The 14,872-nt window shown below is 47.7% G+C and overlaps 2 protein-coding genes across 4 annotated transcripts; both read left to right on the forward strand.

Moving 5' to 3' along the window:
* The first annotated feature begins 1,139 nt into the window (after window positions 1-1,139).
* Window positions 1,140-12,355, forward strand: LOC131205508 (G protein alpha i subunit). 3 transcript variants are annotated; one of them, XM_058197627.1, is made up of 6 exons: window positions 1,140-1,220; window positions 1,949-2,486; window positions 8,166-8,637; window positions 8,720-8,814; window positions 8,889-9,077; window positions 9,165-12,355. In XM_058197627.1, the coding sequence occupies exons 2-6, from the start codon at window positions 2,372-2,374 to the stop codon at window positions 9,353-9,355; spliced, it is 1,062 nt and encodes a 353-aa protein (XP_058053610.1). In that variant the 5' UTR covers window positions 1,140-1,220; window positions 1,949-2,371; the 3' UTR covers window positions 9,356-12,355. The 3 variants fall into 3 exon arrangements, with proteins under 3 accessions (XP_058053610.1, XP_058053611.1, XP_058053613.1); XM_058197630.1 differs by lacking the exon at window positions 1,140-1,220 and adding an exon at window positions 1,739-1,787; XM_058197628.1 differs by lacking the exon at window positions 1,140-1,220 and having other exon boundaries at window positions 1,664-2,486.
* Window positions 12,356-12,741: 386 nt separating this feature from the next.
* Window positions 12,742-14,869, forward strand: LOC131215788 (uncharacterized). The gene is made up of 2 exons (XM_058210185.1): window positions 12,742-13,396; window positions 13,605-14,869. The coding sequence occupies exons 1-2, from the start codon at window positions 12,742-12,744 to the stop codon at window positions 14,867-14,869; spliced, it is 1,920 nt and encodes a 639-aa protein (XP_058066168.1).
* The last annotated feature ends 3 nt before the right edge of the window (window positions 14,870-14,872 follow it).

The following is a 14,872-nucleotide window of genomic DNA, read 5'->3' on the forward strand; positions in this document are numbered from 1 at the left end:
GCGCAGCAAGCACAGCGATATGGGCGCATATTAAAATCGTCGTTCCGAAGTGCAACATACGCCTCCCCGATCGTGGCCGGTGAAACATTTGCCGTCTGCCGCTCCGACCGAAAAAGACGGTCCGAAGGCTTTTTATTGCCCTCGGCAGGCACTGGCCCGAAAGAGTTGACCCTTGCACTCGGAGGAAAATAAATAAATGTTCCCCGTTTCCGGAACGTACGTACTCGAGGGCTGGCCGGCTACACGTTTCAAAAATTTGCCCTTTGTTTTACTTGCACTTTTGAGAAGAGGAAAAATAAACGATATCAATTTCATACACTACCCATCGGGCTATGGAAGCTAAACCGATTTCTTTTTTCTATACTATTAATTTTCCATGAATTTAGTATCATCTTACAAAGGGAAATGAGCAGATCGATCACATAAATGGAGACAAATAATGAATGAATGAATGAATGAATAGGGAAATGAATTAACATCATATTAATCTTAGAATTAAAGGAAATCTAATAAATACTGTCCCTGCGACGTAGCAAACGTGAATAATAATGGTTGTGCAAACAAGCGAAACGTTTGGCGATTTTGTTCATTGCAGTAACCCAACGGTCAATTCAAACCCATTGTTAGCCGCCCTTGAATGCGTTTGCCACAGTTGATCGCCATCGCTTCACGCGGCGGCTGTCAATAATATTCCATCGGCGGCTAACGCAAACTGTCAGGTTTGCGAACCTACAAGCGAAAACCGGAGACCAAGAACGCCGAGTCGAAAAAACGAGAGAGAATAGAGAAACATGAGAGGAAAGAGAGAAATATGACTAGGGGGCTACATGAGGCGTAAGAACTAGCGTAATTTTTTTTTGTAATGTCAAATTGATTTCTGAATATTTTTTTCTGTTTTTTTCGAATTTGTTTCTATACCAGCCAATAAGAACTTAAATTATCCTCTGTTTGTAAGCAAAGCGTATGCAAAAAGTATTCACGCTCGGGTTTACGCCTCGGCCGACCCGTAAACGTTTTGACAGCGGCGCAGCAGTTCGGCATTAATCTGTAATGTCAAAAACATTACGTTACGCCTCATGTAGCCCCTCAGTGAGAGAAAAGAGAGAAATATGAGAGGAAAGTTGATTAAAACGGTCAGAAAAGCGTTTTACGCGTCGCTACGTTAAAAAGAGTTAAAGTACGTTTTCGAAGGAACGCGTCGTCGTCGAGTGATTTTTCCGGTAAATTTCCAGTGCTTGGTGGAAATTTTCTTATTGCTGTGGAGTGGTGGAAACGGATTAATGCGAGTGTATCATTATCAAACGCGGGGTTAAAACCGCATCCGTACGTGCCGTGTGGAATCGTTGGAAGATTCCGTTGCGAAAGTGAGAGCGAGAGGGCAAACACACCATCGCGCGATAGACACGGGCCATTTTGTCCCGAATTCGTGCTTTTCGTGCTTTTCAGTTGCCGTTTTTATCGAAGTATTTTGGAGTGCGCGCAAAAAAGGGCTAAATAATCATAGTTAATGATACAGCGTGGTGGAGTTTCCGAGAACAGCAACGACCCGTCCTGGTTCTGCCGCCCGGCCCGGCCTGCGGTGTCCTCGTCCAATCAACGGCGTCAGCGCGGGGAATCCTGTTCCGTGACACACGCGTCCGTGCGCAACAAGTGGTCCGAGGAACCGAGTTTTGGTCGCCTTGGTTTTAGCCATCACCGCGGCACGGCAAAGTAGTAGGCCGAAAACGAGAAAGAAAAAGTGCCCAATTCGGTGATTACTGGTAACCGTTTTCCACGCAGCAGCGAAGGTGTTTTTCACCCGGGGAAAGAAAAAAGTGAAATCATCGTCTCATCATCGTCATCATCATCATCCTCCCATATTTTATAGCGCGGGGGTGGCAAGTTTTTTTTCACTATTTGATTTTCCCTGCGCTCAATCTTCTCACCCTTCCCCCATCGGTGGGTCCAGGCCGGCGGTTTTGTGTGTTTTTTGTTTCTTTTTCGCTTCGGAAAGTGTCGGCAGTGTGCGGGGCGGTGTGCGATGGTGGTGCGTGCCGTGTAATGGTAGGTGTTGGGTGCTGATTTCGAGAGTGGATTCCGTCCCAAGACGCGCGAAACGAAGAAGTAGAAGAAAAGAAGCACAATAGTGGAAGAATCGAGAAACGGAAAAATCGAATCAAACCCACTGCGATCGAAAGGAAAGGGGAAGACAGCGCAGCGAGAAGAAGAAGATCGCTCCCGTAGCCGCCGTGTGGCCGCGTTTGTGCGTCTGTGTTATCAGCAGTGCCGACGGGCGGCAGGTGGCGGCAGCCCCGCCGTGGAGCCAGCGGGTGTAGGTGCAACGGAACCACCACCACCAGCCCCCCGGAGACGGTGAAGAAATCCGATCGAAATGGGTTGTGCAGTGAGCAGAGATAAGGAAGCCATCGAGCGGTCCAAAAACATTGACCGTGCGCTGCGGGCCGATGGCGAACGTGCGGCCAGCGAGGTGAAGCTGCTGCTGCTAGGTAAAACATGGTCCCTTCCCCACTTCCGTTTCTTCTCTCGTTTTAGGGCATTCAGACGTTAACCCTTCCGTCCCGGGCACAGGTCAGAGGGACCCAAAAGGGCCGGAATCTGGGGCCTTGTTTCTCGGACGCGCGCGTCTAGCGATGGCAATATTGTCGTTCGGGAAGGCCCGAAAGAGATGGGGCGAATGCAAAACCCAGCCCCGGGGGCAACAAACGAAACGGCGAATCGCGTATCGGCGGTGCGCGCAACATCGCTATGCTAGCCGCTCCCTGAGCCGCACACACACCACGCACTCGGGCCGAGGATCGACACCAACACACCGTTGCCGGGAGCCGATTTTCGGACCCGAGACGCTGCGTGTCTACACGGAACCGACGCCCATGTGTTGGTGCGCGAGTGCGAACCACGCCAGCTGCCCGCCCTGCCCAATCCGGCAACCTCCAGATGGGTCTTCTCATGCGTGTGTGTTGTTTTTTATGTTGCTTCTGACGAACGGCCGTTTATGGTGCACCGCCGCCATCAAAGGGAGGAAGGGAGGACAGTTCAACCATCATTCGGAAGTAACAAAACTTTGACTGCCCGTTGCCCGCGTCTCCAGTGGCGCACAATAGGCCGAAAGCTTCCCAGAACACTGCTTCTTGGTGGAAAGTATCGCACAAACCGCTGTCTTGTTTATTTAACCACTTTCTTCACGTCCGAGGTGTGTTGCATCCGGCCAGCCTTGCGCGGTTTTGGGTGTGTTTAAAAATAACATGATTTTTTGAACCCATCCAAAATGTAGCCAACAGGCGATAGGTTTCTTTATAAATTTCATTCATTTGCCCTGCAGCGGTCGGTCGTTCGGGTAATTAAAACACATGGAAATGGCCGTTTTCCACACCTTTTACTCCGTGTTCCGTGACGGCCTGTAAACAGAGCACTAAATCGGTCTCAGTAACACTAAATCGTTGGAATAACCAATTGGTTTCGATGAAATCAATATCCCGCGGACCAGAGTAACGTTACACCCGAGACGATGGTCCGTCAATGGCGAGTATGTTTACATTCGGCTTGTTTCGTCGGAAGCAGCAGTTACCACAATATTGACCAGATCATAATACCGTGCCCGTTGCCAATTCTTTAAACGGGTGCATTGCTTTCGTTATTCGTTTTTCTACCGCTCCGATTTTCGTGACGAGAAAAATCGCAGATGGTTTGCGCGGTTTTCATTCAACAAATCCTCTCCGGATGTGCGATTCGCGATCGAAACAATCAATCCGATTGTGACGGGGGAACCCATTACCTCCGCACCGAAGCTGCAGTTCTTTGTGTGGGGCCACTTGCTAGATGCCGCCTGACCGGCGCTAATGAAGATGATGATAAACGGTAGCCGATATAACTGGGCAAACACAATTTCTTAGTAATGGCGGTGAGCAATGTAATGTGAGGGAATTAAGCAAAGGGAACACCACGCACGAAACGGGTTGCAGATAGTGAGGGGCGCAAAAAATTGGACACGTAGCGATAGCGTGTGGGCCCCCTACCCCCGACAGTCGTGGGGTCGGCAATGAATGGCCGCTATTATTTCCCGTAGCATACTTGTATCCAACCGGCAACCCCGTGGTGGAGAAGATGATCGAGATCATCGCCGGGCGGTCATTGCTGTGGGTGTTGGCAAAAACCACGGCTACCACGCTTGTGTGCGTTGCTTCTGAGGCCAGAATACAACTTCGAAACAGTCTGGTGGTGATCTGTCGGAATCGCCTTGATGCTGCTGTTTTTTTTGAATTCATCCCACGACCAAAGACTAAATAGGAAACACGCAAACGACGCAAACTTTCGCGGAAACCTTGCGAGACCCATAAACTGCTTGAGTCTACAAATACGAGTTTACGAAAATTTCCTGACTAACCAAATATCTGTATTCGTTTTAGAAAATCCAATTCCGATAGGAGCACTCAAAGAATCCGGAGACTGGCCCTTTGCTGGCAGTCAATTGCCGCCAATCGACATTCGTTGCAAAAAGTGGAACACAAGAACGAAGACGATCTCGGCCGGCCGGCCGGTAGGTCGGTTCGGTCGATATATGGTGCTCTGATGGGTTTGAAGTGTTCTGTGCCGCGGTCGAGTGGCAAAAGTTGCACCATTCCGATTGTCGGTGCATTCTTAGCTGGACGAGAGAATTTCAAGCCGTGCATATCGCCGCCATGTGCATGGCACATCGGGCGCATCTTATCCACTCTGGACTATGTGGCCCGAACGGGTTGTAGTGGTGAACATGCAACACACTCTCGCGCGCCGCCCCTTGGGTGTTGCTTGTATACGTCTCTTGTGCGTGTCTCTTTCAGAAACGACCGATCGGCCCTTTGGGGCGAGACGGAAGTGACTGGCGCCCATCGGCCGCGCGCTGGACGCGAAGATGAGTCAGTAAACGGGGACTCTCCGTCGTCGTCGATGACTGCTTCGAAGGGGGGTTGCTGTGTTTGCTCAGCAAATTGTTAGACAAACAATACGCGTCTGCCGGTGGGTTGGTGGATTTCATTCACAAAAGTAACGAAACATGCTGCTGGAGTATGGCGGTCAATTAATGCATGACTAATGCCTGCCTTGGATGGAAGGTGTTGTTTGGCGCACTTACGGCCCTCTTTTAGCAAGGGTTTGCTCCCGTACTGCGTGGATCGATTAATTGAACCCGAAAGACGTCAATCGCCAGCAGGAGTAAAGTAAGAGTGCGGTTCGCTTGCTGGGGGGGTTGGCCGTTTTCAATTAACCCGCCGTCCGTGCTCTTCCTATGCCACGAACCCGGTGACCTACGGGTGCCCGCGCTAATTTAGACAAATTGAATCATTCTCTTTTGCTTCGAGCGCGCACCAGCACTCCTCCGAACTCGACTCTATTCCGATTCCAGTGACGGGTGATTCCATTGCCTCGCGAAGGACGATCGAGAATTGTCTTCCCTGGCTCGCCGTCAATGCTGCCGATTGTAAGCGACGGCTACATTACGCGACACCGCTCGTCGCGATAATCGTAGCTCAGGGCCACGTATCATATCGAGCAAAGTGCATTCTTAAGCTACTCCGCGGTGGGAAAGTACGCGTGAGTCGTATGTACAGACGGTAGAAAGCGAGATTGTTGTATTTGTTGAACTTAGGAAGTCTTTGCTTTGGTTTCGTGCTATCTCTGATACTAATAGACAAAATAGGAATGAAGAAATTTCATATAAACCTAAATTGTTTGCTCAATCGTGCCGTTTAACACAATTATCAATTTACGAATCCCAATACTCCGGAATGTTCGGCCTTGTTAGTAACCACTTTCTCTGCCAGGGCTGGGAGTTTATATTTCACCGACAGCCGCCATCGTATGATTATCATTAACCTCTTTTGGCACTCCAAGCGACCAGAATTACGTTCGGATATGGAAACAGTAAACGACAACGACTCATTACCTAATGCTTTAAATTTAAGCGTATAATTTCGCAACTGAAGCACCTCAACACAGCACGCAGTCATCGAGAATTGTGTTTCTGGTAAACATTATTTTCGTAAGTGTGTCGTATTAGTTTGGAGCGGTTGATAGCGTCTGGCTGTACCGAAAGTGTTACCATGATAAGAGAAGTGTGTCAACAGTACCTGCCTTGTGACATAAATTCGTTGCTTCAATTTGAATAGCAGTTCATAACACACAACTCACCATGCTTGTCTTTGTTAACGTTTCTTTATGAAAACCGAGAAAACCATAGTTTGTTTCGAGTCAGAGTTAAACCTAGTTGCTGAAGGCTGGTAGATCGCACTCGTCGTCAGCCTCGTAAGAAGTTCTGGATTGCGGCGGCATCAGTGGCCGATCGAAAACACATGCCATCGGCAGTTTTTCGCGCCCATCTTCGAGTAAACACTTTCTTATGCCATAAATAAACCACATCTCCCAACCGGAGGGGCCTGGAGCAGCAGCCCATCGGCACACCCAGTACTTTGTCAACGTGCCGCCCGACGGGACCCTTGACTCGACGATGTTGCAGTGCGCTGGGTCGCTTGCAACGGACTCGATGTTGTGTGTATCAATGAACCCCTCTTGTCTTTACTGGCGCTCAACGAGAGGGGCAGTACAATGTTCGCACGATGGACGACAGTTGATAACAACACCGTCATTATCAGCATGTCATATCAGGTCGACTGTTCCCCGCATTCCTCCACCAACGTCACCACCAACGGTGATTGATTTTTATCGACATCATGTATCAGCTATGTTTATGTGGGGCATGGTGGTGGTGGGTTGCACTCCTCAACGACGCATCCAAGTTTTCACGGGTTCCTGGCAGACCGAGCGCGCGGGCGTATGTGTTGTGTTGGCCATCGGCTTGTTCTTTTACCCGTTGACAGATGTTTTCGTCTATCGATTATGAACGCACCCGTTTGGGACAAGTCAAGATAAACGCCAACGCCGGGTCAAACACTTTATTTTCTACATTTTCTTGTCCTCTATCTAAAAATATCAAACACGGAAAAATAAGCCTTTAAAATTGAAGAATTGATAAACATGTGGAGTGCCACACATTAATGGTGATCGATAGTAGATTGGGTGTCGAACAGTGCATTTAACCAACTTGACCGCGGGATTCAAAGAGAAGAAAAGAGTAAATCTTTTCGAAAGAAAACGCTCCACGCTCTCACGAGGCTGATGATTTGCAGCGTCAAATCAAATTGAATCGACACCAAATCGGTTCTCGAGCAATGAGTCACACAAGTTCATTAATCTGTACACCGCGCCAAAGTATCAACGATCGCTTACAGCAGGGTCATAAAGTTTTTAATGATTGGCCGCTCCTGTACTACGAATCACTCCGTTTGCTGTGAGGCTTTTTGTCACCATTCCACGTTCATTTGCCGCTCGTGCAGTAGCTAATGAGGAGTGTGAAACGTAGAAAAGGAACTTTTTTCTCCTTGAACATTACCGTTTTATGTCACCAACTTCCGGCCAACTTCTGACCGGCGACGTGCAACTCGGATTGCGTCACGTTTACTACCGACTTGTACACTCCAAACGATTCTAGATGGGTTTTTTTCTGGCAATAACCGTTATCTTATTCCATCAAACCTTCGTTCCTCGTGCTGAGCCTAACTTTGGACGGCAACTGCGACGCGGCAGTGTTATTTCATCATGCTTTGGGCTGTGCGCGAGAAAAATGTTGTAAAATCTGGTGCACAACTTTTGAATATTCACAACGTTTTGTTGGTGTATTTACCGATTAGTGGTTCAGTTGTGTTCATAGTATTAGAGCATTGCACTAACGACGGAATTCCAAATTAGTGACGAAGCGTTTCCCTTGCCTATCTGATCTATTTGTTACGCGAACCAGAGCCCTTGGCCTTTGCTTATTGCCGATGTCAATTACTAACAGTTAACTGTCGTTTGTTTGAGCAATTGCAATGTGCAGAAGCCGACCAAAAGTTCTTTCTCGCAATCTGATCGTAGATTGGCCGCCGGGTCAACTTTACGCGATTGCTCAACTGCTTGAGCCATTATAAGTACTGTCTGTTTGATGTTGACCTTGGGTTTAAGAAAGAAAAAATATAAAATTAATATTTTCTTGGGAAAGCTGGCAAATATTCGAATTATCTCTCGACCTGCGAATCCTTTTCCGTTATGTTTTTTAGCGTATCCATTTACAACGATTGTTTTGTTCTGTGTTTCTACAGGAGCGGGCGAATCGGGTAAATCGACGATTGTTAAACAGATGAAGATCATCCACGAAACGGGCTACTCACAGGAAGAGTGCGAACAGTACCGGCCGGTCGTGTACAGCAACACCATTCAAAGCCTGATGGCGATCATTCGGGCGATGGGCCAGCTGCGGATCGACTTTGCGGACCCGAGCAAAACGGATATCGCGCGCCAGTTCTTCACATACGCGTCCGCCACGGAGGAGGGCGAGCTGACGCCCGAACTGGTGGCGCTGATGAAGAAGCTCTGGACCGACCCAGGTGTCCAGCTGTGCTTTTCGCGATCGCGCGAATATCAACTCAACGATTCGGCCGCCTACTATCTCAACTCGCTCGATCGCATTTCGCAGCCGAACTACATCCCAACGCAGCAGGATGTGCTGCGGACGCGCGTCAAGACGACGGGCATCGTCGAAACACACTTTAGCTTTAAGTCCATACATTTCAAGTGAGTAGCGCCCCGAAACGGGTTTTGCTGGTCTCCTTTAGTCGCCACTTAATTTGCCTCTCCGTGCTGCTTGCTTTTGTAGGATGTTTGACGTCGGCGGTCAACGATCGGAGCGTAAGAAATGGATTCACTGCTTCGAGGGTGTAACGGCCATCATTTTCTGCGTTGCGTTGTCAGGTAACACAGATCAACCATTCAGACCGTTTCTGCTCAGTCGCATCAACGCCGCTTAACCTATTTTCGCTCCACAGGATATGACTTGGTACTGGCCGAAGACGAAGAAATGAATCGGATGATCGAATCGATGAAACTGTTCGATTCGATATGCAACTCAAAGTGGTTCGTTGAAACGTCCATCATCCTGTTTCTGAACAAGAAGGATCTTTTCGAGGAGAAGATTGTTCGATCACCGCTGACAATCTGCTTCCCGGAGTACACGGGTAAGTTGGTGGACAGTCTATGGAGGTGGTTTTAGTAGCCTGTTGTTGTTTCTAATGACACCTTTTAACTTCGAATGCAAAATACAGGCTCCAACACGTATGAGGAAGCATCCAGCTACATTAGGATGAAGTTTGAGAACCTCAACAGACGGAAAGATCAGAAAGAGATCTACACCCACCTAACGTGCGCCACCGACACCAGCAACATACAGTTCGTGTTCGATGCCGTATCGGATGTGATCATTAAGAATAATCTTAAGGATTGTGGGCTTTTCTAAGGAGGACGCTGTGGACGGTGAACCGTTGTTCGGCTACATCCAAGAGACGGACAAAATATTAAGAGTTTTACCTACTTATTTCTAGCTCGATAATTATGATTAGGGTAACGGCGAAGTTGCTTTTGTTCCCGTGCTACCATAGCGTTGTCGGATGATAACTACGTGCACAACAGTGACGCTAACTTGCTTTTCTTGCTTCCTCGTGGTGGGGTTGGAGCCAAAGCAGGATCCATTGATCGTGAACCTCTGAGGAATTTAAAACTCACGTAAAGTGGCACAGTGCCACGAGGGTGAATGCCTCCCCAGGGTGTGGTAGTAGTGCCTAAGTTAGCGTTTAACGGCTGTCACTGAACATTCAGCGCAAATAATTTAAAACATTCTTTTTTGCCTACCTGCAAAGCGCCAACGTAGTCTTTGAAAACCAAAATTTCCACGGAAAGCTTTGGAACCTTTATCGGCCCCGTTGACATGTCATTTATGGACACGAAAGAAAGGTAATCACTGTTCGTCCTAGAAGCATCCTTGGTGTGCTTCACTGATTAGCGGGTAGTGTAGGTAAATGAACATTAAAATAATGATAAGCGTACATTTGGATTGTTAGTAAGAGATAGGTGTCTGTGCTTACCCAACTTGTTACGATGACACTGAAAAAGATATTGCTGAAAGCATCAAACAATTGAGCTTGAAAGCCTATCTTCTGGACACTCTTCTGTTACGAGCTTGCGAGTGCGCAATAGGATAATTAAAACAAATAAATCACAACATAAAAATGTTAACCAACCATCAGCGCAAAGGGTAGAGGGAAAGCTTAAAGCATGGTTCAATCGATGGCCGTTACAGTTGCTAAAAGGACTGTCCGACGAAACAATGCTACGATGAATGATTCGATTGATTGAATTAGACAAAATCAATAAGAGGACGCACACAAAGCTAACCGGAAAAAATAGAAACTATTGACTACCACTTTTAAGAGACTGTGTGAATTCAATCTTAAAGGCTGCTTTTAAACAAAATATCGATTTTATCCAGCTGCAGTTGGAATTACGAGCGAATGTTCGCGCAAAGCAAATGCTTTCAATGGCTTTACAATTTTACCTTCTTTTTTCAGTGTTTTAAAATTAATAACATTCAGGCGACTGAGAACGCAAAACTGTTTGGAGTATCTCTGTTTTGTTCCTCAACATCAAAGATCTATTTATTCGTTTGTTGTCTTTGAAACTCCCTTCGCATTCCACGTAAAATCTACGACAAATGTGTTACGTTATTGGTCATATTCAGAAAGCTTAGGTTTGACTCTTCATCGAACGATGTCCCCTTCGCATGGATTTTAAAACTAACCACACTCGCAACGTTTGCCCGTTAATGATGTATGCTGTTTTCACTACGAAACACGAAACTGTTACTGTAAATTGTTATTGATCTTTTTCTTAAATGCCTCAAAATTATGTGGAGTGAAAAGTGTTGATATGTACCAATCCACCAGGAGACTAGGAAATGTTACTTTTTCGACGTCCGTAAGTTGGAATTTATGAACAAAAGAACGTGAAGTGTAAAGCTAAACAAAGTAAAACTGACAATGGTTTACGGATTAGTGTAACGGAAAGAGTAGACAATTACAGCCAATACAGCCCTGCAATCAACGAGAGGAGCCAAAAGGACCCCGCAAGGTGGTACTTTGGTGTAGCAAAGAACAGCAACAAGGATCATTCCTTACGACAGAACGCACTACGGACGCACAAGTGAAACTTGCGGCAGAAGGTGGCGGCAAGATGATAGAAAAATTTATTTTATACTCCATCATACATATACATTATATATTTTTGTATAAAATGGATACATGAGAAAACACGATGAAAAAGAGAAAAAGGGGGTACTGGAAACAAGAAGAGAACCTCTTGGACGAAACAGAACCATTTTTGCAATACAAGGTAGCGCCAAGGTTAAATTGATAGCAGAATAATTTCAACGTACATTTCAACAACTATACTCCTCAACTGGACATAAACCGAATCGCGTGCTGCCTCGCGCTGCTTCGATGCAATGTCTAGAGTTTAAAACGGGTTGCTAGGACCGTATATCAATTAGTCTCTCGGCGGCTTTGGTTTTGGTTCGCTTTATGAACCTTTCTTGCCGATGATTCCAAGTCCAACAAATATATTTCAGCAAACAGGAGCTAAAGGTTATTGTTCTGATTATCACTCACGTCTTGTGACAGTTTTTATATGAACATTTTGCTAGAACAGACAACCATAACGCCGGCCAAGGGTCCGATAAGTGGAAAATTGATCGAAAGGGTGAACGAAGTTAATGGATTTTGCTGAATAGCTAAAGCGTTGTTGATGTGTATGTTAGACATATAGGAATGTATGTATAAAAATCTATATATCTACAATTTATCTGTGTATGCATGTGTGTTAACTAAAACATAATGTTGCCAACAAGTACACAAAACACATACACAAACAACACCCAACCGCGCACACACGAAGAAACACATGATGCACCGAGGGAACACAGTACACAGTCAAACTAACATCGAATGTAAAACCACGTCGCTTTTTGTGGTCGTCACTGTTGAAACGAAGCTGAGTTGTGAGTTGATGAGAAGGTGTCCTTTTTAATCACTCTCCCGGGAATGGGAAGACTTTCAGAACGTAGCCTATTTACAAATTTGGTTTTAAGGAAACCCTTTTCCGGTGGTAAATCTATTTCGCGCGAGCATGTTGATGCGTTTTTGATGGATACATAGTGTGACGGGTCGTAACAAAAAAAAAACAGGAGTACTAGAAGAGGAACCCTTCACAGCCGTTCGATTAAAGCAGCCCACAAACAACGCCACACAGCGCACAAAAAGCGAACGCATATCTTTCGAACCCCCCGAACCATGTTTTACGAATCATCCAGGGAGCCCGAGAACCGATTGAGGACGCGAGATAAGTGAGTGAAGAAAGGTAGAGAGAAAGAGAGCAAACAACGCTGTCATGATTTGATATAATATACATTGAACAACCAAATATTTAAAGTGTTTTATTTGTATTACGCCTTTTGTTGGTACTTATTGATCCATCGACAGAAATTCGGCATCTTTCTGTTTGCACAACACTGCACCTGGTCCATCATTCGACCGGCGCCGGATGGCCATCTCTCGAGGATCTTCCCGGTTGTCCCGGAATCTCCTGCCCTCTGCCACACATTTTATTCTTCCGCTTCAAATGTACTCCCATGAGACGTGTGATATAGAGCTCCCTGCTAAAAATTGGGGCAGCAACAAACTGCATCACGCTGGAACAAAGCGCCATCGATAAACGGTGTCTCGGTGGATTAATACATTCATCAACGACGAATTGCGTTCAGTACTCGACTAGCGTGCACCGGACCACTTTGCAATGGGAAAACTGCAACCGATTGTTGTCGGTGTCCTACTACTGAGTTGGTCCACCGGAATTAAAGCCGAGAATTTGTTAACCAGCTTTGAGATTATCCACGGGTACATCTATCCGGCGAGTGTTACCGTGGCTGAGGGCGAATGGATTTATCTGCGGTTGCTGGTACCGAGGGAAAGCACCGATCGCTGTCTGTACCGTGAACCTGGCTCGCGACAGGACATTGAGGTACCAGCAAGCGGTCAACAGCCTACTGGCGATCGACGAGATGTCAGTAACCAACACGCCCGTGAGAGCGAGTGCGCTATTCGCGTCAGTTCCGTGCAAGAACGGCATGCCGGCTTTTGGAGGCTAACGTTGGAGCGAGGAACAGATCGAATACGGGGAGTGACGATGGTGGATGTGATTAAACGTCCGGCAGTGCCGGAAGTGAGTGATGGCAGTGTTGGTTCGCTTGACGACATTAGTCCCGATCGGACAGAGTACTGCTACGTGCAGCGATCGGATGGCACTGAACGGTTGGATGTACCGATGCACGAGCGGTGCATGTTGCCGTTGACGGAAACCGATCCTACCGGGGCCGGAATTTGGCAGGTCGTGGCCGGCGTCCAGGGCCAGATGCGTGAAATGACGTACGGAATTAACATCGAGAACAATGGTAAGTAGCACGCGTGTTCCCATTGCTTCAGCTGAGTCTCTATCGAGTGCAGAGTGCACACGATGAAATAAGGCCATTCGTGCATATCGCAACTGAGCAGCCGTCTCAGACGATTACTGAATCTAGCGAAAGATAAGGAGTTGCCCCCAATTGCATGATAGCATTGGCAGACCACGCGTGTACTGAAATCTCTTTATCCGTTCTACAGAGGAACAAATTGTGCCCAGCGTCCGCAAGGAATCGAATTTCCACATCCTTTCGTGTCAGCTTCGGTTCACCAAGCTGGTGCTGAAGTTTTGTCGCTTCTTCCGACTCACGGACAACTTCGGATTGAACGTGATTCCTGGTCTCGGTACATCGCGTTACAATTACGCCGGGGCCGGCTTCGAGCGCAACGAGTGCGGTCTCGAAATCCTCGACCCAGATGGGCTCGATAAGGGACTTTGGAAGTGCGTGCTCGGGTACGGAGATGCCCAGCAGACGAAGGTTTCTGGTGCCATACTGGACAACTTAGACACTGCCGTCCCGTTGGCTATTATCGGTCGAAGCGAAGGAGTGACGGCCCAGAACGGAACACAGGCAACGCTGCAGTGCAACGTGAACAAACCGATCGATTACTGCTGGTTCCGAGGACCACACGGCCAGTTCTATTCACTGTCCGAGAGTCTCACATCCACCGAAAACGCTGGCCACTGGTACAGCGGGATTTCGCTTGCGATGGGTGACTGCGGCATTGCACTGGAAGCCATCAATGACGGCGAACACGCTGGCCTTTGGCGTTGTTACGCCGGCAATGGACGCGTATCGACAGTGGAAGTATCGGCCTCATTTATGGTACGCATTTCAGCATCCCAACTGATCGGAGTGGCCGACCGTGTTGAGATACGGAACGGTTTCCCGGCCATGCTCGGGTGTGATTCGATTCCGAAGGGTACACCCCTGCAACACTGCCGTTTTGTTACACCGACCGGAGACGCGTTTAGTTTGAACGAAAACGTCACACACGACCGTCCGATCCTCGAACGTTTTTACTCGAACCCGAACCACGATCTCGCGAAGGGCTCGTGTTCGCTGGTGATCGCCACCGTACGACCGGAAGATGCGGGACGGTGGATTTGTGCTGGTAAAATCCACGGACATGCCACGGAACACACTGCTAGCGTCGAGCTGGTGACGGACGTTGGAAGCGAGGAAAGGGCCACACTTTCGGCGGCCTCAATTAGTGGTATGGTGATCGGTTCTGTCGCCATCGTGGTTGGAGCTTTCGTTGTCGGTTGTTTGCACTACCGGAAACGGCTTCACCGTGAAGCCGCAGCCGTTATTCAGGGAATAGAGATGCGGTCGGTGGAATCGGTACCCGGAACAAGCTCCCAGATCAGCCGGCGAAGAGTCAGCAACAGTATCAGTGTAACAAGTTCAGATAGCAACACCAGCAGCCAGGGAAGCCATCGGAACCTTCACATTACACTATAGTTC

This window comes from Anopheles bellator, chromosome 1 (genome assembly GCF_943735745.2).
Source record: "Anopheles bellator chromosome 1, idAnoBellAS_SP24_06.2, whole genome shotgun sequence".
Classification (NCBI taxonomy): Eukaryota; Metazoa; Arthropoda; class Insecta; order Diptera; family Culicidae; genus Anopheles; species Anopheles bellator.